The sequence below is a fragment of the Bos indicus x Bos taurus genome, chromosome 11 (assembly GCF_003369695.1).
Source record: "Bos indicus x Bos taurus breed Angus x Brahman F1 hybrid chromosome 11, Bos_hybrid_MaternalHap_v2.0, whole genome shotgun sequence".
Taxonomy (NCBI): Eukaryota; Metazoa; Chordata; class Mammalia; order Artiodactyla; family Bovidae; genus Bos; species Bos indicus x Bos taurus.
Genome location: NC_040086.1, coordinates 68,140,917 through 68,162,081, shown reverse-complemented (window position 1 = coordinate 68,162,081; position 21,165 = coordinate 68,140,917). Strand labels below are relative to the sequence as shown.

General features: G+C 39.3%; 1 protein-coding gene across 1 annotated transcript in view; it reads left to right on the top strand.

Moving 5' to 3' along the window:
* The window catches only part of C11H2orf42 (chromosome 11 C2orf42 homolog), a 39,570-nt gene extending 19,517 nt beyond the window's left edge, over nt 1–20,053 (top strand). The window contains exons 5-10 of the mRNA XM_027555716.1: nt 3,346–3,450; nt 4,767–4,871; nt 8,211–8,318; nt 10,149–10,249; nt 11,591–11,753; nt 18,913–20,053. Coding sequence (XP_027411517.1) covers nt 3,346–3,450; nt 4,767–4,871; nt 8,211–8,318; nt 10,149–10,249; nt 11,591–11,753; nt 18,913–19,121 — 791 coding nt within the window. The 3' untranslated portion in view covers nt 19,122–20,053. The remainder of the gene's footprint in view (nt 1–3,345; nt 3,451–4,766; nt 4,872–8,210; nt 8,319–10,148; nt 10,250–11,590; nt 11,754–18,912) is intronic.
* Nucleotides 20,054–21,165: the final 1,112 nt, after the last annotated feature.

Below are 21,165 nucleotides of genomic sequence, written 5' to 3'. Positions count from 1 at the left end.
ATTCTCTTGGCAGAATTCTGTTAGCCTTTGCCTTGCTTCATTTTGTATTCCCAAGGCCAAACTTGCCTGTTACTGCAGGTATCTCTTGACCTCCTATTTTTGCATACCAATCCCCTATGATGAATAGGACATCTTTTTTTTTTGGTGTTAGTTCTAGAAGGTCTTATAAGTCTTCATAGAACTGGTCAACTTTAGCTTCTTCACTGTCAGTGGTTGTGGTATAGACTTGGATTACTGTGATATTAAATGGTTTGCTTTGGAAATGAACCAAGATCCTTCCGTAATTTGTGAGACTGCACCCAAGTACTGCATTTCGGACAGTTTTGTTGATTATGGGGGCTACTGCATTTCTTCTATGGGATTCTTGCCCACAGTAGTAGATATAATGGTCATCTGAGACCATTCAGGTATGACCTAAATCAAATCCCTTATGATTATACAGTGGAAGTGAGAAATAGATTTAAGGGCCTAGATCTGATAGATAGACTGCCTGTTGAACTATGGAATGAGGTTCATGACATTGTACAGGAGACAGGGATCAAGACCATCCCCATGGAAAAGAAATGCGAAAAAGCAAAATGGCTGTCTGGGGAGGCCTTACAAATAGCTGTGAAAAGAAGAGAAGCAAAAAGCAAAGGAGAAAAGGAAAGATATAAACATCTGAATGCAGAGTTCCAAAGAATCGAGAAGAGATAAGAAAGCCTTCTTCAGCCATCAATGCAAAGAAATAGAGGAAAACAACAGAATGGGAAAGACTAGACATCTCTTCAAGAAAATTAGAGATACCAAAGGAACATTTCATGCAAAGATGGGCTCGATAAAGGCCAGAAATGGTATGGACCTAACAGAAGCACAAGGTATTAAGAAGAGATGGCAAGAATACATAGAAGAACTGTACAAAAAAGATCTTCAGACCCAGATAATCACAATGGTGTGATCACTGACCTAGAACCAGACACCCTGGAATGTGAAGTCAAGTGGGCCTTAGAAAGCATCACTACGAACAAAGCTAGTGGAGGTGATAGAATTCCAGTTGAGCTATTCCAAATCCTGAAAGATAATGCTGTGAAAGTGCTGCACTCAATATGCCAGCAAATTTGGAAAACTCAGCAGTGGCCACAGGACTGGAAAAGGTCAGTTTTCATCCCAATCCCAAAGAAAGGCAATGCCAAAGAATGCTCAAACTACCACACAATTGCACTCATCTCACACGCTAGTAAAGTAATGCTCAAAATTCTCCAAGCCAGGCTTCAGCAATATGTGAACCGTGAACTTCCTGATGTTCAAGCTGGTTTTAGAAAAGGCAGAGGAACCAGAGATCAAATTGCCAACATCCACTGGATCATCGAAAAAGCAGGAGAGTTCCACAAAAACATCTATTTCTGCTTTATTGACTATGCCAAAGCCTATGACTGTATGGATCACAATAAACTGTGGAAAATTCTGAAAGAGATGGGAATACCAGACCACCTGATCTGTCTCTTGAGAAATTTGTATGCAGGTCAGGAAGCAACAGTTAGAACTGGACATGGAACAACAGACTGGTTCCAAATAGGAAAAGGAGTACGTCAAGGCTGTATATTGTCACCCTGCTTATTTAACTTCTATGCAGAGTACATCATGAGAAATGCTGGACTGGAAGAAGCATAAGCTGGAATCAAGATTGCCAGGAGAAGTATCAATCACCTCAGATATGCAGATGACACCACCCTTATGGCAGAAAGTGAAGACGAACTAAAAAGCCTCTGGATGAAAGTGGAAGTGGAGAGTGAAAAAGTTGGCTTAAAGCTCAACATAAACAAAGATCATGGCATCTGGTCCCATCACTTCATGAGAAATAGATGGGGAAACAGTGGAAACAGTGTCAGACTTTACTTTTTGGGGCTCCAAAATCACTGCAGATGGTGACTGCAGCCATGAAATTAAAAGACGTTTACTCCTTGGAAGGACAGTTATGACCAACCTAGATAGCATATTCAAAAGCAGAGACATTACTTTGCCAACAAAGGTCCATCTAGTCAATGCTATGGTTTTTCCTGTGGTCATGTATGGATGTGAGAGTTGGACTGTGAAGAAGGCTGAGCACCGAAGAATTAATGCTTTTGAACTGTGGTGTTGTAGAAGACTCTTGGGAGTCCCTTGGCCTGCAAGGAGATCCAACCAGTCCATTCTGAAGGAGATCAGCCCTGGGATTTCTTTGGAAGGAATGATGCTAAAGCTGAAACTCCAGTACTTTGGCCACCTCATGCGAAGAGTTGACTCATTGGAAAAGACTCTGATGCTGGGAGGGATTGGGGGCAGGAGGAGAAGGGGACGACAGAGGATGAGATGGCTGGATGGCATCACTGACTCGATGGACGTGAGTCTGAGTGAACTCCGGGAGTTGGTGATGGACAGGGAGGCCTGGCGTGCTGCAATTCATGGGGTCGCAAAGAGTCGGACACGATTCAGCAACTGATCTGATCTGATCTGATCCATTTTAATTCACTGATTCCTAAAATGTCGATGTTCAACATTGTTGCCATCTTCTCCTTGACCACATCCAATTTACCTTGATTCATGGACCTAAAATTTCAGGTTCCTATGCAATACTGTTCTTTACAGCATCAGACTTACTTCCATCACCAGTCACATCCACAACGAGCATCATTTCTGCTTCGGCCCAGCTGCTTCGTTCTTTCTGGAGCTATTAGTGATGCCCTCCACTTTTCCTCATTAGCCCAGGGGACACTTTCTGAGCTCAGGGGGGGCGGGGAGCAAGGAGGGTGGAGCTCATCTTTCGTTGTCTTATCTTTTTGCCTTTTTGTGCAGTTCATGGGGTCCTCACAGCAAGAATACTTGGAATGGTTTGCTATTCCCTCCTCCAGTGGAACACATTTTGTCCGAACTCTCCACTATGACCCATTGGTCTTCAGTGGCCCTGCATGGCATGCTCATAGCTTCATTGAGTTACGCAAGCCCCTTCGCCACGGCAAGGCAGTGATCCATGAAGGCGGATGTAATCACAGGTCCTTAAAATCACAAAACCAGCAAAATAAACTATTTATAAAAAAGAAAATGAACACTGCTTCACCAGAAAATTGATAGTGATTGTCTGAGACGTAGAACAAAGGGTGAATTTATTTTCTTCCTTTCACTTCTAGTCCCCCCACCAACTTCCTGTAAAGAGTGTAAGACACTTTAAATGTTATATATAAAGGCTAATGCTAATTCCTTTTAGAAACTGAAGCTAAGCTAATGTAGAAATTAACAGGCATTTTGTATGTTTTAGACTTCAGAAATTAACGTTGAATTGATTTATACTCTGCAGACATCTTGTTAAACACTATGATGATTGTGGTTTAGGTGCACAGACGAACAGTTCCCTGCTACCTCCAGATACAGTGAGCGGTAATCTAAGGAAAAGTGGCCTGAAGAAGCCTGTGGTTGCTTCTTCGTTAAAAAGGCAGGGTAAGTGTCCCTTCCTCAGAATAGGGTAAAGAGGTGGAAAATTATCCTAAATAAGCCCAGGGGAATATAATCACGTGAAATGTTGCATGTTGTCCCCCTAGATAAACAATAGCAAGCACCAAGGCCAAGATCTGTGCAATCCCTCCCACTGCCTCAAAACAAGCTCACAAACAAATTGTCTTTTAAATAACAAATGCAACAAAAATTACTGACATGATTTAGCATCATGGATTTTGTAGAATATTTTATTTTTGTTGCTCATTACCCACATGTAGTTGGTATAGGTGGTTCAAAACTGAAGAAGAAACATATTTTACAGTTATACAATGATAAATATTTGTTAAGAAATACAAAATTAGTGAAATTTGAAAACACTGAAAGGCAGTAACAGGAATATCATTCTGAATTTTTGAGACAGAATGACTTTATTTGAACATAACTTATATATATATATATATATATATATATATATCACTTTTCTGTGAAGAAGAGTTAAGCCTGTATGTTTGGGGATCAGCATCTTCTTAACTCTCATATACTTTGGCGGGATGATTAAAAATTAGACGTCATCTCTACGCTCACACTCTGGTTTTGAAGACAAGACCAATAAATATATAAATAGCAGATGGTGCGTGTGTGTGTGCATGCTAAATCGCTTCAGTCATGTCAGCAAATAGCACAAGACCAAATCTCAATTTTAATTAAGAACTTACACATTCCAAGAACAAATGTTTGTAGAAGGTCAGGAAGTAAACAAATTAGAAGTATCACTTTGATACAAAGAAAAAAGAAAATAGTTTTTCATCCAGCTTATCATTAGATGCTTTTACCTATGAGAATTTTAATTTTAAATGAATAGTAGTTTTGGCATCTTTACGTCTTTATAAAAAGGGGATATATACTTCAGACATGTGAAGACATTTCAGGAGAAGAAATAGAACGGTAGGTCAGTATATAGACACACTCATCGGGAATCTGGTCAATTAATGACTCTATACCAACCATTCTTCAGTTTGCAGTTTGATGTTGAAAGGCTGCAAACTTTCTGTGGTTAATAGTCTTAAACCTATTAGTCTCTCAGAGCTTCCTATTTCTTTTTTTTTTTCTTTCTCTAGATGGATTTTTTTTTTAGATGGATTTTTAAAAAGAAAATCCCTGCAGTATTCCATTTCACTTAATTTACCTACTGTCATTGAATTTCGGCTTGTTGCTCTTTTGTATAGTATAAACTCCTTAGCTTTTTCAGAGTTCAGTTAACTGTTAAATTCTGTAAGAAAAGATAAAAATTAATGACGTTTTTTTTTTCGTTTTCCTAGCCTGTGGTCAGCTGTTAGATGAGGCACAAGTGACCTTATCCTTCCAAGACTGGCTGGCCAGTGTCACAGAACGCATCCATCAAACCATGCACTATCAGTTTGATGGTAAGTGTTGGTCATCTAACTGCACTGTTGCTGAAAGTCAGAGAAATTAAAGTGATTGTGTATAGCTCTACTCTGTTTTGAAAAAAAAAGTAATTGGGCTTCAGTGTAGAGGTCACTGGACCACAAGACGGTAGAAATCTAAATGAAATAAAGGAATAATCACATAATTAAAATGCAGGACCAACAAAATTGAATTTGGTGATGGAAAAGAAAAACCACAGCAAATAATAATAAAAATAGACAGACTTGGTCTTAGGGTGTGTATTTGATGAGGATGATAACAAGCCTTAGAAGGTCACTCTAAACCCTCAAACTTAAAGCATGAGAGGAAAAAAGTATGGAAAAAAATCTAAATATGTGAGACTAAGATGAAAGTGAAAGTGAAGTCGCTCAGTCGTGTCTGACACTTTGTGACCCCGTGGACTGTAGCCTACCAGGCTCCTCTGTCCATGGGATTTTCCAGGCAATAGTACTGGAGTGGATTGCCATTTCCTTCTGCAGCGGATCTTCCCTACCCAGGGATCGAACCCAGGTCTCCTGCATTGTAGACAGACGCTTTACCGTCTGAGCCACCAGGGAAGTCCGTGAGACTAAGATAATTATATAAAATTACATGGATATGCTAAGGGCTTCCCTGGTGGCTCAGATGGTAAAGAATCCACCTGCAATGCAGGTTCGATTCCTGGGTTCGATCCCTGGATCGGGAAGATCCTCTGGAGGAGGGCATGGCAACCCACTCCAGTATTATTCTTGCCTGGTCAGAGAAGCCTGGTGGGCTACAGTCCATGGGGTCGAAAAGAGTCAGACATGGCTGAGCGACTAAGCACAGCACATAGCACAGGTTTGCTAAGGAAGATTGGAGAACACAAGCTGCATTCGGGTTGATCATGATAGCCTCATAGAACCTCAGCAATTTCAGAAGTGGACCATCTACCAGGCCTTGCCCATTGCCTGAAAAGCATCCTTGATGGATGGTTTTCAGGTTTTGTGCAGTGGTGAGCAGTTCACTCCTTTCTGAGGCAGCTCCTAACATTGTTCGACAGTGAGAGCTGTGAGGAAGGTCTTCCTCATACTAAGGGGAAATGTTTGCTAATAATACTTCCTGTTGGTTTTAGTCTTCGCTCCAGCCACATGGAGTAATTTTCTGTTCCCATTTTCGAGTAACAGGCCCTGCTACCACACACACCCATTGGCCTGCATGACAGGTCTTCTCTTTTCCAAGTGATACATCTCAGGTCTTCAAACACTCCTCATGGCATTATTTATAAACCTCACAACATTTTGATGTTCTTTGCTGAATATGTTGAACTTTATGAATATCATTTTAAATACAAAGCACCCCAAAGGGAATAGTAGCCCAACAGCAGACACTCAGTAGGAGGAGATGAGTTAAAGGATTGGAACAGTTGTGGCTTCATGGTGAAGAAAGGAACAAGAATGGAGGTGTTGAAATACATGCTTAGTTTTATATACCTTGGTTCAGAATAAATAAAATTTATCCAGAAATAAAATTTTAGAAGTTACTTTTAGAAAAACAAAATAAACTAGGGAAGTTTAGGGATTTCCCTGGTGGTCTAGTGGCTAAGACGACACAATCCCAGTGCAGGGGGCCTGGGTTTGATCCCTGGTCAGGGAACTAGCTCCCACATGCTGCAACTAAAGATTTTGCATGCTGCAAAGGTAGAAGATCATTAAAAAAAAAAACAAAACTGGGGAAGATTAAAAAGAGAGTCTGTTTTTCTTTTCTTTTAAAATTTCATTTATTTATATATTTTTTGAAATAATATAATAAATATCTACTAACCCACCTCCCAAAACATAAAATAGAACATTGAAAATAATGTAAGCTGTAAACTATGGCCCTTTTTCATCCCATTCCTTATACCACCCTCTCTCACCATCTCTGTTACCACCACCTTTGTCAAAGTCACCATCAGCTCCCTCCAGCACTGTGATTCTGTGTCTTTTACAAGGGTTTTTCAAGATTAATTTATAAACCTAAACCCTAGCATCCCATCAGCTGAGTTCTGGTGAGTTAGCACTTTTAGAGTCGTAATGATCTTTGCATGTAGCCTATAATCTAATTTCAAGATGAAACTTTAAAATTCCTTTCTTCAGTGACTTCTCTAAATTGCCTATACGGGAATTCCCTGGTGGTCCAGTGGTTAGGACTTCACATTTTCACTGCTGAGGGCGAAGATTCAATCCCTGGTTGGGGAAGTAAGATCCTGCAAGTCATGCCACATGGCTAAAAATAAAATCAACTGCATATATATTAATATTCAAAAGTGTGTTAGTCACTCAGTTGTGTCCGACTTTTTGTGATCCTGTGGACTATAGCCCACCAGGCTCCTCTGTCCATGGAATTCTCCAGGTAAGAATACTGAAGTGACAGCCATTCCCTCCTCCAGGGTATCTTCCCAACCCAGGGATTGAACCCAGGTCTCCAGAGTTGCAGGCAGATTCTTTACAATCTGAGCCACCAGGGAAGCCCCTATATTAATATTATAGTGGCTCAAAAGCAATGACAGTTTTGTTATTGACATTCTACATTCAATTAAGCAGGTAAAATCAATTGAAAGGATGTAAAATCTTAATATGAAATTCCAGAAAACCTTTTATTTTTCTTGATTTGATCTTTATTGCAAAAAAGGTATCTGAACTGTCTTTAAGAACTGCTCTTTAAGTTGCATCCAGGGAGATGGAAGTTACCTATTAATCCACTTGGTTCTGGATGTTTTTGCTGTGTTGGAGCTTGACCCTTGGGCAGAGTTAGTAAGAAAAACTCTGAGTTTTTTCAGCCTCTCTCCTGAACACTATTTTTTGTTGACGTTTTGTTGACCTAGTGTTTTGAAAGTTTTTAAAAAGAAGTTTGTTAAGTATTTTCAAACAGTTTTCCTACCTTCAGATCAGATTGCAGTCTCTGGCACTCACAGTTCTGGCCATCTGAGAGCATGAACACAAGCAGCAAGTGCCTGGGAGAGTGAGCAGGAGTGAATCAAGTTTACCTTCTCAACTCAGCCTCAATGTCCTCATCTCATTTCATGTCCTCTTTAAAGGGAGAAGTCTGTGCTGTGGTGGCGTTTACAAAATTGAGGACTAGAAAAGTTATTTTTGGTAGATGACAAGAATCGGTTATAATTGCAAGGGATCAGGAGTAGGGCGAGTGCAGTGCTAGACTCATAAAGGTCCATCAAAGCTCGTTTTTGCCTCTGTATAAAGAAATCTCGGTGGTATTTTTAGTTATTACTGCTCATCAGTTCCATTTCCTCTACTTTTCCCTCCACACCAGAAAGCCCACTTATGTTTCTTTAAATGAATTCCTCTTATTTCCTGTAGGCAAACCAGAGCCACTGGTTTTCCACATTCCTCAGTCCTTTTTTGATGCCCTGCAACAGAGAATATCCATCGGCAGCGCGAAGAAACGGCTTCCCAACTCTACCACAGGTACGAGATGTTTCTTTAGGAATAGCTGTAGATGTCTGGACCTTACAGAATTATGTTTGGGAAAAACTGTGCAGGATTTTCAGGATTAGGTCTTCTAGTTACATGCTCAGAGCATGAAGCCTTAGCCCATCAGCTCTTAGAATAATGATCACACTTCGAAGGCCTCATGCTTATTCTAGTAAGAGTTGACGGAAAGATTCAGAAAGCACAACTTGATGAAAGAACCACCAATGAAGGGCAGTGAAGGTGCCCACCAAGAAGTTGGGTATTTTCTAGATATGAGCCAGTTTCAACAAAAGCATTGCAAGCTCCAGTTGTTATTTGGGTTGGCTTCTTAGAAGCATATTACAGTATGTGTCAAACACTAAAACTTTTTTTTCACGATTCCTGATTTTTGATAGAGGGAGATTTTCTTTTTGGAGTGATTCTCAGGCTTGGTACATTTGACCATTACAGTATTCTGGTACTTATTTCTTGATTTTATATAATATCTTTCTACTAGAGATCTCAAGATACTTATTAGGTAGTATAGTAAAATGAGGGAGGAAAAAGGAGGAAGAAAAAATTGCTCAGGGGCTAATAGCCCAAGAGTGTCTATAGCTGGAAATCAGAGCTATTTCGTCAGTAAATTGTTATTTGATGATATAATAGGAATTCTGGAGAATTCCATGGACAGAGCAGCCGGGCAGGCTACAGTCCACGGGATCACAGAATTGCACACAACTGAGCAACTAACACTTTCACTTTCACTTTAAATGGTACATACTGTGAATCACTCTGTTTAGGGCCATAAAAATCTCCCATCTTTACACCTTATCTCTCTAACGTTTGAGACAATGTTGATTCTTCCCGTTTACACTTGAGGTCTAATGTATTAATTTTAACCCATCCCTTAGATGTTTTTAGGCCCTTCAGTAGAACTGCTTTATAATCGCGAAGCTGGGTAATAGATTGGCAACTGCAGGAGCAAGGTTTAAACTCTGTGTAATTATTTTAAGGACTCTGATTTGACCTCTGATGTATCTAAAGTTGTAAGAAGCTGTTTTATAATAGAGTCTTGTGTCTGTAGTTTTATGAAACAAAGAAAGAAGTTTCTAAGATGCCCAAAATTAGTATCTCAAGGAAGCATCAGAGACTTCATATAGCAAAAATCCATATCATTTGGTTCTCCACATTTTGCCAAAACCCTGTTCATAGATTTGCTTCTAGAATTCCTTTTTTAGGGATTTCGCTGGTGGTCCAGTGATTAGGACTCAGTGCTTTCAGTGCCAGGGCCTGAGTTTGATCCCTGGTCAGGTAACTAAGAGCCTGCAAGCCATGCAGCACAGCCAAAAAAGAAAAAATAGGATTTATTTTTAATTTTATTTATTTATTTTTGGCTGTGCTGGATCTTCCTTGCTGCTTGTGGGCTTTTCCCTAGTTGTAGAGAGCGGGGTGTACTCTCTAGTTACATTGTACAGGCTTCTCATAGCAGTGGCTTCCCTTGTTACTGACCATGGGCTCTAGAGTACTCGGGCTCCAGTAGTTGCAGCTCCCAGGCTCTAGACCATAGGCTCAGTAGTTGTGGCACACGGGCTTAGTTGCTCCAGAGCATGTGGGATCTTCTGGGACCAGGGATTGAACCCAGGTCTTCTGCATTGGCAGGCAGATTCTTTACCACTGAGCTACCAGGAAAGCCCAGGATTTCTTTTTTAGAGGGCAAAATTCTATAAGGCACGAATATCACTTCACTGAACTCTCTAGAAACTAAAATGACAAATTCAGTGAAAGAGCACAGGTAATGCTATTATTTTTCAGTACTTAATTTTGTCCCCTGTTTTTACTTTAAAGCTTTTATTCGCAAAGATGCCTTGCCACTGGGAACCTTTTCCAAGTATACCTGGCATATCACGAATATCCTGCAGGTTAAACAAATCTTAGATACCCCGGAGGTAAGAGCTGATTTCTACAACACTGGGAGGGCAGAGTGGGGAAGAGAGAGAAGCAAGTGCAGGAAGCACCAGCTCGTTGAGTTACGGACACTACAGAGAATTCCTTTTGTTCATCCTAAGAGATTATTCAGGAACATTTGTGGCTTTATGGTTCCAACTCTGATTTTAATAGGTATTCACTGGAACCTGAGGTTGTATTCTTTTTTCAATTGGAGCATCCTCTTTTCTTTTCCTTTGGGATGAGAAAACAAGGATGCTTTTTCTTGTAAATTAAATAATGCTCCCTTACTATCTGTGGTGAGCCCTAGATTAACTGGCAGGCACCTGGGAAGTATATGTATAATTTGAGATGATATGCTACTTGTGAAGTCAGTAGGTCCAGCACAATTTGGTGTCCCTCTCCAAACTGCAGTTGAGTTCTCATTAGAGAAATGATTCTTAGTTTGTGTTCCTTTTTACAGGGATAGTATTAGACATTTTTAAACATTTTTTTCAAGCAGATCCTAAAAACTTGAGGATTTTCCCTTCCTATGATAATGAAATATTGTGGAAAACTCAACATCCTGTGATTTCATACATTAAGATTAGCTTGATTGCAAGGCGTTGTTATGTTCAGAAAAATAATAAATTGGTGTTTGTAGAACTTACATGTGAACACTAGGGAAGACTTATGTTAGCCCTAGGCTGACATAAAGACAATGGAGGAACTTCTTTAAATGCAGGATGTCACAGAAAGAAACACATGGTGCGCAGGGAGGCACCGAAACAACCCAGAGTAAAGTCAAGTTGCCGAGCTTCTGTCTGTTGCACATCACTTACCTATATCACCCTATTCCAGCTCACAGCCATGACTTGGTGTGGACTGTGTTTTGCAGATGATAAACAGGCTGTGGGAAGCTCAGCCTGCTGTTTAGTGGCAAAGATAAAACTCAGTTCAGGCGTTGTCTGACTCAGTGCCAAGGATGGTGGAAACACAAGACATGCGCTGTAGGTGTTGTCGATAGAGTTTTTAGGAGAAGACTGCTGCCAGCAGAGCAGTGAGGAAGGAATAAAGTGACTTTAGAGCAGATCTCTGCCAGCAGCAGTTATGTAGCCATGAAGGTATTAGGGGTTCAGTTCACTAGGGTTTGGCAGGAATTCAAATTAAAGTTGTAGAAAAAAGGGAAAGCCATGAACAATATATAGGAGAAAAGGCAGAATTGTTGAAAAAATTTACTTGAAAATACAAGGGAAAGTCTTGAGTGCACTTGAAAGAATGAATAAAACCTACTGTCATCCATTGTTTGTCTACTTGTAAAGGTTTTCCTTTCTCACCTTTCTGGGTATTGTCTCCATTTCCAGATGCCTTTGGAAATCACCCGGAGTTTTATCCAGAACCGAGATGGGACCTATGAGCTGTTTAAATGTCCTAAAGTAGAAGTAGAGAGCATAGCAGAAACCTACGGTCGTATAGAAAAGCAACCAGTGCTGCGACCCTTGGAACTAAAAACTTTTCTCAAAGTTGGTAAGTAAATTGGTGGTTTCAATAGCAGACCTTCCTCTGAAGGTCACCTGTGTGTATTATGCTGTCCTGGACTTTGGGTCTTGCCCTTAAGTGAAGAAGACACATTCATACATTTTGTAAAGGCAGTCATGGGATAAGGTGTTTTGTTTCATTTGAGCCACTGCTTTTAAAATAAAAGTAGAGAAGTAATACCTGTTCATTATATAGAAATCATAGATTTCACTATAGAGCATAAAGAAAAGTAAAAACCACCGATAATCCCGCCCGCCATGCTTCCCAAGTGGCCCTAGTGGTAAAGAACCCGCCTGCCAATGCAGGAGACGTAAGAGAGAAGACGCGAAGATCTCCTGGAGGAGGAAATGGCAACCCACTCCAGTATTCTTGTCTGGAAAATCCTGTGGACAGAGGAGCCTGGAAGGCTGCAGGAAAAGCCCACCAGGGTCCTCTGTCCATGGGGTCATAAAGAGTTGGACATGACTGAAGTGACTTAGCACACAGCACAATCCTACCCACCATAGATGACATCACCATTAAGATTTTGGTGTACACTCTTTTTTTTTTCTGTACATAGAAAGAGTTTCTGAAACATGGTATCATATCTAAATAGCTTTTTCCACTTAAAAATATATCATGAACAACTTTCCATGTCTGTCTTCAACATTATTTTAGACTTTTTTATTATTATAAAACATATATAATATAAAACTGAACATTTTAACCATTTTTAAGCATAAAATTTTTCTGCCACAAAGTGCTTTGGCATTGTTATGCAACCATCCCTACCATTCGTCTCCAAAAGTTTTTCATCTTCCTCAACTGAAACTGTCCCCACTAAATACTAATCTGCATTCCTGCCTCCCCCAACCCTAGTTACCATTCCACTTTCTGTCTGTATGAATTTGACTACTTAAATTAGAATCATGCAATTTTTGTCCTTTTGTTACTGGTTTAGTTCATGTACCATAATGTCTTCAATGTTCGTCCACATTGTAGCATATGTCAAATTTTCTTTCTAAGGCTGAGAAATGTTTCATTATATGTATAGACTACACTTTGTGTATCCATTCATCTGTCTGGATACTTGGATTGCTTGATCTTTTGGCTATTGTGAATATGACATTTTTAAACAGCTGCATAAAATTCATTCATTAAGTTATCTCACTCTGATCAACCCTGAGTTTAAGTTATATCAGACTTTTTGCTATTATAAACAATGCTTCCTTTTATAATTAACTTCCTTTTAGAAGAAGCTTTTATGGCCTTAATTATTTCCTAACTTATTTAGGATATTTTGGGGGATAAATTCTTAAAAGTTAAATTGGAGGACTTCCCTGGTAACACAGTGGAAAAGAACCCGCCTGCCAATCGAACCTGACACAGGTTCGATTCCTGGTCTGGGAAGATTCCACATGCCTCAGAGCAACTAAGACTGGACTGGGTGCCACGACCACTGAGCCTGAGCTCTGCAACAAGAGAAGCCACAACAACGAGAAGCCCGAGCGCCACAGCTAGAGAGGGGCCCCCAGGCACCACAACTAGAGAAAGCCCTTGCACAGCAACGAAGATCCAGTGCAATCAGAAATAAATAAAAGTATTTAAAAAGAGAAAAGTGAAATTGGAGAGTCCAAGTTTATTTACATTTTTAGGACTTTTGATTTTTTTTGTCACACTGCTCTCCAGAAAGATGGTACTAATTCTACACTTTACTCCTGCTAAAGTGTATGAAAGAGTTTCTCTTTTTTAATCTCTGTTGATCTGATAGGCAAAAAATGTCCTATCATTCTTTTAATGTACATTACCCTCAAATATTAATGAGTAAGTTTTTCAGTTAGTCATTTGTATTTGATGAATTGCTTTTGCTTTGTCTATTTTTAACTGCGGGATTTTAGTAATAATGACACCTGCAACAAAATGCACTTAATGAGCTCTGTGCTGGGTGTTATTTTAAGTGCTTTATATAGATTAATTCACTTAATGCTCATCGGCCTACTCAGGGCCGATCACATCTGTAAATGTGATCCCCATTTACAGATGAATAAACCGAGGGGAAGACAGGTACAGTAACCTGCCCAGAGTTAGACAGCTAGTGAAGTGGTAGAGCTGATCTTCAACCCCAGGCAGTCAGAGCCTTCAGTCCTAGCCATCCAGTCAGTACTCACTCACCTGTCTTTCCACTAACTAGGCTATAAGCACTTTCAGGGCAGTGAACTATGTCATGGAGAAATTTAGAATTTGTAATTATTTTGTCAAACTCCTGTGAAATATATTTTTAACTACTCTTGTGAGTAAGATGTTTGTCATGTGTCTAACTGGTTACTGCCAGTGTATGGGAAGCTTTTGATTTTGGTATGCATGCATGCTAAGTCACTTCAGTCGTGTTTGACTCTTTGCAACCCCACAGACTGTGTAACCTGCCAGGCTCCTCTGTCCATGGGATTCTCCAGGCAAGAATACTGGAGTGGGTTGCCATGCCCTTCTCCAGATTTTGGTATAATTACTATCAAATTGCTGTCCTTAATGACTTCCTATTAGTGATGATAGTTGTTTCCCTGTTGGTTTTTGGGAAATTAATTATATCACTTGAAAAATGATGACAAATTTGTTTCTTATCAAATGTTTATACCATTGTCTTTTTCTTGTTAAATTACCTACAACTTCAACAGCAACAATGAATAATAGTAAAGCTAGCAGCTGTGATTTTCATTTTATTATAGTACTATAAATTATTGTTTTTACTATAGTAAAATTCCCCCAGCATAGCATTTTCCAACTGTCTTGAAGAAGAGATAGTGATAAATATTCTCTGAAAAAAGTGTTCCGTGATCTGATAAGTTTGAAAAATACTATATACTGTATTTCTTTGATTTGAAGACCCTTGAATGTAAGATGTTCAGTCAACTTTGTAATAACTTTTTTGGTTGGAAAAGAAATTTTGCCATATGAAAACTTCCCTAGTTGTAAGATACACTCAGATCTCAGAAAATGTTACAGTTGGAGTAGGGAGGCAGTAGTGAGTTGTGTCTTACAATATAATGTATCTCTCCTAGTAACTCATCCTATAAATTTGCATATTAAAAAGATCCTGAAATAAAGATTTGTATTGAACTTTATATAACTTAAATTTTCCCCAATTTATTTGACCAGTGAACTCTTTTCAGGGGAATGCCATTAGTATTTCATATAGAATACATTTCTGGAAAAAGCTGCTCTAAGTTTCACTAGTAAATAATGAACTATTGTTTATTAATTTCAGATAAATTTTTTTTATTTTAATAGCATATCATATTCTTAGTTTATTAAGTTATTTTTATTTGGAGCTATATTTTATTTTTAATATAGTTTTTAAAAAAATATTTTTATTCATTTATATTTTGGCCTTGCCACACAGCTTGCAGGAGTTCATCAACCAGGAATTGAACCTGGGCCATAGCAGTGAAAGTGCTAAATACTAACCACTAGACCACCAGGCAGCTCCCTGGAGTTGAATTTTTTTAAATACCTTTTACCATCTTTTGAGAAACCTCTGAAGATAAATTCTACTGACCCAAGTGCAATGAAATTTAAGTACAGTTGATGTCGAATATGAATTTTAGGAATCAATTTCTAATATTGAAATAATCTTACATTTCTGGAATAAATCCTATGTGGTCTTTTTTCTTTTAATATATATGTAGATTCTATTTGCTAATACTTTATTTAGGATTTTTTATTATCTATTCATAAGTATTCAGTTCAGTTCAGTCCATTCTCTCAGCCGTGTCTGACTCTGCGACCCCATGAACCACAGTACGCCAGGCCTCCCTGTCCATCACCAACTCCCGGAGTCCACCCAAACCCATGTCCATTGAGTCAGTGATGCCATCCAACCATCTCATCTTCTGTCGTCCCCTTCTCCTCCTGCCCTCAATCTTTCCCAGCATCAGGGTCTTTTCCAATGAGTCAGCTCTTCTCATCAGGTGGCCGAAGTACTGGCTTTCAAACAGCTTCAGCATCAGTCCTTCCAATAAACACCTAGGACTGATCTCCTTTAGGATGGACTGGTTGGATCTCCTTGTAGTCCAAGGGACTCTAAAGAGTCTTCTCCAACACCGCAGTTCAAAAGCATCAATTCTTCAGCACTCAGCTTTCTTCACAGTCCAACTCTCACATCCATACATGACTACTGGAAAAACCATAGCCTTGACTAGATGGACCTTTGTTGGCAAAGTAGTATCTCTGCTTTTGAATATGCTATCTAGGTTGGTCATAACTTTCCTTCCAAGGAGTAAGCATCTTTTAATTTCATGGCTGCAGTCACCATCTGCAGTGATTTTGGAGCCCAGAAAAATAAAGTCTGACACGGTTTCCCCATCTATTTCCCATGAAGTGATGGGACCAGATACCACAATCTTAGTTTTCTTAATGTTGAGCTTTAAGCCAACTTTTTCACTTTCCTCTTTCACTTTCATAAAGAGGGTTATTAATTGCCTACAGTTTCTTTTTTGGAGGCTATCTTTTTTGGGTCTTAGTAGTAGTTATATAGAAAATGATTTGTGTGTTTTGAACTATTTTCCACTTTTGTCTGTTAAACTTTCCAAACTCTTTAAAAACTTTTTCTAACATTTTCTTGGAACTTTTTAATTTTTATACCTTTTGGAGTTATCAGTTAACTTTTAAAATTCATGTTTGATAATAGGAACATTTAAGGTTCTTCTTATTAATATCTAAATAGTCTATAATCGTAGTTTAGTTTCTGTGTTCCCAATACTTTGTATTTAAAATTTCTATTTGGTTGAGGCTTTTGATTTCTATATTCTTAAGTATCCATTCCTACTTTTATTATTTTGAGTTCAGAAGATGTGCCTTTTCAATTTTTTTAAAGGAATTTAAAAATATTTTCTCACTAACCTAATGTATGATATGAATTTGTGCTAGCAAACGTATTATTTATCCAATATAAAATTTTGTATAGCTTTAAGATTTATAAAACTTAGATAGCAGAGTTGTAATACAATTTACTACTACAGTTTTGTTTCTCTACATGCCTTCTGATATTGCAAAAGCCTTTAAGTATTGTAATGCAATGTTTTTTGGTACATTAGAGTTATTGACCGGAGAAGGCAATGGCACCCCACTCCAGTACTCTTGCCTGGAAAATCCCATGGATAGAGGAGCCTGGTAGGCTGCAGTCCATGGGGTCGCTGAGGGTCGGACATGACTGAGTGACTTCACTTTCAGTTTTCACTTTCACACACTGGAGAAGGAAATGGTAACCCACTCCAGTGTTCTTGCCTGGAGAATCCCAGGGACGGGGGAGCCTGGTGGGCTGCCGTCTACGGGGTCGCACAGAGTCGGACACAACTAAAGTGACTTAGCAGCAGCAGCAGCAGAGTTATTGATAGATGTCAATGTAAATATATTATCTTAGTCCCTTTGGACTGCTGTAACAGAATACTGTAAACTAGGTGACTTAACAGAGATTTATTTCTCACAGTTCTGCAGGGTGGGAAGTCCAAGATTCCTACAGATTCGATGTCTGATGAGGGCCTGCATCCTGGTTCAAAGATAGCCATCAGCAGGCTTCTCTCTGTGTCCTCACATTTTGGAAAGAGCATAGATGTCTCTGGGGTCTTAAGGGCATTCAATCTCACTCATCAGGGCTCTTCCCTCATGACCTAATCACCTCCCAAAGGCCCCGCCTCCAAGTACTGTTACATTGGGGATTAGGTTTTCAATTTATGAATTTTAGGAGGATACAATAATATTAGGGAGAAATTTTAGAGAATATAGATTCAGCCTATAGCAACAGTTCATCAATTTAAAAATAACATTTGCCTTTAATTTGTCTGTATTCAGTATTACAACAGTGACACCAGCTTTCTTTTGTTTTACATTTTTCTGATGATTGCCATCCTTTTAACTTTTTTGTGACACTTTGTTCTTGTTGAAACTCTTATCAGTATTTTATTTATTTTTTCTCTGATTTTAATATATCCCCTTTACCATAATTAATATAGTTGGCCTTCTGTCTTCTTGTTTTTTATTATTATTACTGAATATTTTTGGCTGCGCTGGGTCTTCTTTGCGGTGCAGGCTTTCTCTACTTGCAGCAAGCAGGGGCTACTCCCAGTTGCCCTGTGCAGACTTCTCACTGCCGTGGCTTCTCTTGTTGTGGAACATGAGCACTAGGGCGCACAGGCTTCCGTAGTTGCGGCTCCCTGGCTTAGAGCACAGGCTCAGTAGTTATGGCTCATGGGCTTTGTTGGTCCTCAGCACGTGGGATCTTCCCAGATCAGGGACTGAACCCGTGTTTCCAGCATTGACAGACAGAATCTTTACCACTGAGCCACCAGGAAAACCCCCTGTCTTTTTGTTTTTTCTGTTTTTTGCTAAATGGACTATGTCTTCTATGTTTATTGTCTCCATGTTTTAGAGGTGATACCATATGCTTATTTTTAATTCTGCTAGTACTTTATATTTATTCAAGAGCATTCTTTAATCTGAGTTTTTCACATTTAAATCTTTAATATTCTGGACTTTATCTTGATATAAGTTATGAAGTAAGATTCTGTCATCTTTTAGTTTCTTCCAGATAATTATGTAGTTGATGCACCCCATTTGTTGTAAGAAACACTTACTTGTATTTCTTACACTAATTGAAAATACCACTTTGGCCTTATCTTAAATTCCTCTTCTTTTTGTATCCATTTTGGATCTTTCTGTTTTGTTCTTTTCCTCTGTCTAGATATATGCCATTACAACTCTCTTGTGGTTATTATGGATTTGTAATATATTTTAGAACCATTTGGATTTTAATTCTGTTTCTTTCTGGTTTCCTTGAAACTTGACCTTTTCTTGCTAGTCTCCCTTTTCATCTCATCCAGCTGTCTTTCCCTCTTAGCCTGGCCTCTCCTTATGATTCTTTTGGCCCTATTTTCATCCAGGCTGGGTGTTATTTTATTTGAGAATGCCAGACAGTTCCCTGAAATTTTATTTTGGATAGATAGAGCAGTAATCACTTTTCGCTTGCCTTGATTATTCTTGTTGCCCACCCCCCACCTTTTTTCCTTCTCATATAGTTTTGTTTTTTTTTTTAACTTCTTTTTCTTTTTAAAATTTGTGAAAATTTATTTTGGAATTGTACTAATCAATTCTTTTTTCTTTTCTTTTTTATCTTCAGGCAACACTTCCCCAGATCAAAAGGAGCCAACACCTTTCATCATTGAGTGGATCCCAGATATTCTTCCCCAATCCAAGATTGGTGAGCTTCGAATCAAGTTTGAGTATGGGCACCACCGCAACGGGCATGTGGCAGAGTACCAAGACCAGCGGCCCCCCTTGGACCAGCCCTTGGAACTGGCCCCGCTGACCACCATCACTTTTCCTTGAAGCAAAACAAGAGTCTTTTGCTGCTAAATTTGCACATCCCCACCCTTTGACAACTTTAAATACTAGTTAGACACTTAGATGGCTCTGTTCCTTAGTGAACTACTCTTAGCTAAGATGCAGTTTCTCAGTGCATTCAAGTGAATTCTTTTGAAGAAAAACTCTTCTTGTAAATAGCCCTTTTGGTGCTGCTGTGTATAGTCTACATTTAACTTGGATGATATTCCTAGGTAGAGTTTTTAAAGAAACAGAAAACCAGCTCACTTATCTTCCTGAAGGACTCACCTTTAGAGTTTGTTTCAACCTCTTCCTAATTCTCTAAGAAGTCAGCAGCACTCCACCTTATACTAACATGTTGGAAAATTAATAATACCTTGGTTAGGGCAAAATGTTGAAGATCATCCTGACAGAGTTCCAATCATATCCTTTTATTTTCTTCTCAAATAAAGCACAGTGTCACTAGTTTTTATAAATTATATCTTGTATTGGCCTAATTATAAAAGTATAAACCTTTTGGGAGATTTAGGTGATAGTGAACTAGGAAAAAGAGATTCAGGTGTCAAGGCAATATTGATTGACGTTTCAAACTAATGCTTGTAATTGCTTGTTCACTTCATTTTTATTTCCTTCATTACTCTCCAAAAAGCTTAACAGGTGGTAAGATTCAGTTTCTATTTTTTAATTCACTGATCACAGAATGGAGATACTGAAAGTCACAGAATAGAAGCCTGCCTTTAAGGAGAAAAGAAGAGAATGGAACATTTCCTATTTGCCTGTTACATCCCAGGCATTTTCATTTATAATCTCACTTAATCATTTTTCTCATTTAGTCCTCATCATTATTTGAATTTAGCCACCACTCCTTTTATAAAGTTACACAGTCTCTCTGAGATTAAGTATCTTACTGGAAATAGCATTAAAAATGTTTCATTTTATTCCAAAGTGCATGTTCTTTCCACTTTATCATATTGCTTTATAATTATAAATTCTTCATAATTCATTATCTTTGGAAGACAAGAGAAGTGTGTAGGTAGGCATTTTTGATTGCACATAACAAAAAGCCAACTCTAACCAGCTCAGGCAAAAACAGGAATGAATGACTGGTTCATGAACACTAAAATAGGGCTAGACAACTATCCTTGGGTGGAGCGGGGGTGTGGTTAGGCCTCAGAACCCCTGCAGCCAGGGTCCGTCTGACCCATCTCTACCTCTCCTGAGGCTTCATTACTATCAACACAGTGCAGCTCCTTCTGGTAGGATATCTGGCTCCTAACACATCCTGGACAGCAAAGAGATCAAATCATTCAATCCTAAAGGAAATCAATCCTGAATATTCATTGGAAGTACTGATGCTGAAGCTGGAGCTCCAATACTTTGGCCACCTGATGTGAAGAGCCAGCTCATTGGAAAAGACTTTGATGCTGGGAAAGACTGAAGGCAAAAGGAGAAAGGGGTGGCAGAGGATTAGATGCTAAGATAGCATCACCAAGTCAATGGACATGAATTTCAGCAAACTCCAGGAGATGGTGAGACAGGGGAGCCTGGTGTGCTGCAGCCCATGGGGTCACAAAGGGTCGGAAAAGACTTAGTGACTGAACAACAATAAATGCACCTGGAACTGTGGCTATCACTTCTGCTCTAGAGCAGGACTGACTGCTCTGCTCAGCTCGAAAGTACAAAGTCCAAAGTCCCCAAAGAAAGGTCTGATGGACCTAATTGAGGTGGGAGACGGGTCTATGAGCATTTTCGGTAAAAGAAGGACCTGTGCCCCTACATGAAGGAGATGGGTAGGCAAATTAAGGGTTGTTTGTCCTCTACAATTGAGGGGCTGGCTTGTGTGGAGAGTTCTCAAGTGCTTTAGACAATGGGGAAGATCCTTGAGAACCCAGAGGTCCAGGGAGAATTAGACTTTGTGCTGGGCTTTAAAGGAGAGGAAAAGGGGAATTCCCCGATGGTCCATGCTTCCATTGCAGGGGACACGGGTTTGATTTCTGGTCGGGGAACTAAGACCCCACAAACCCTGCCACGTGGACAAAATAAAGATAGG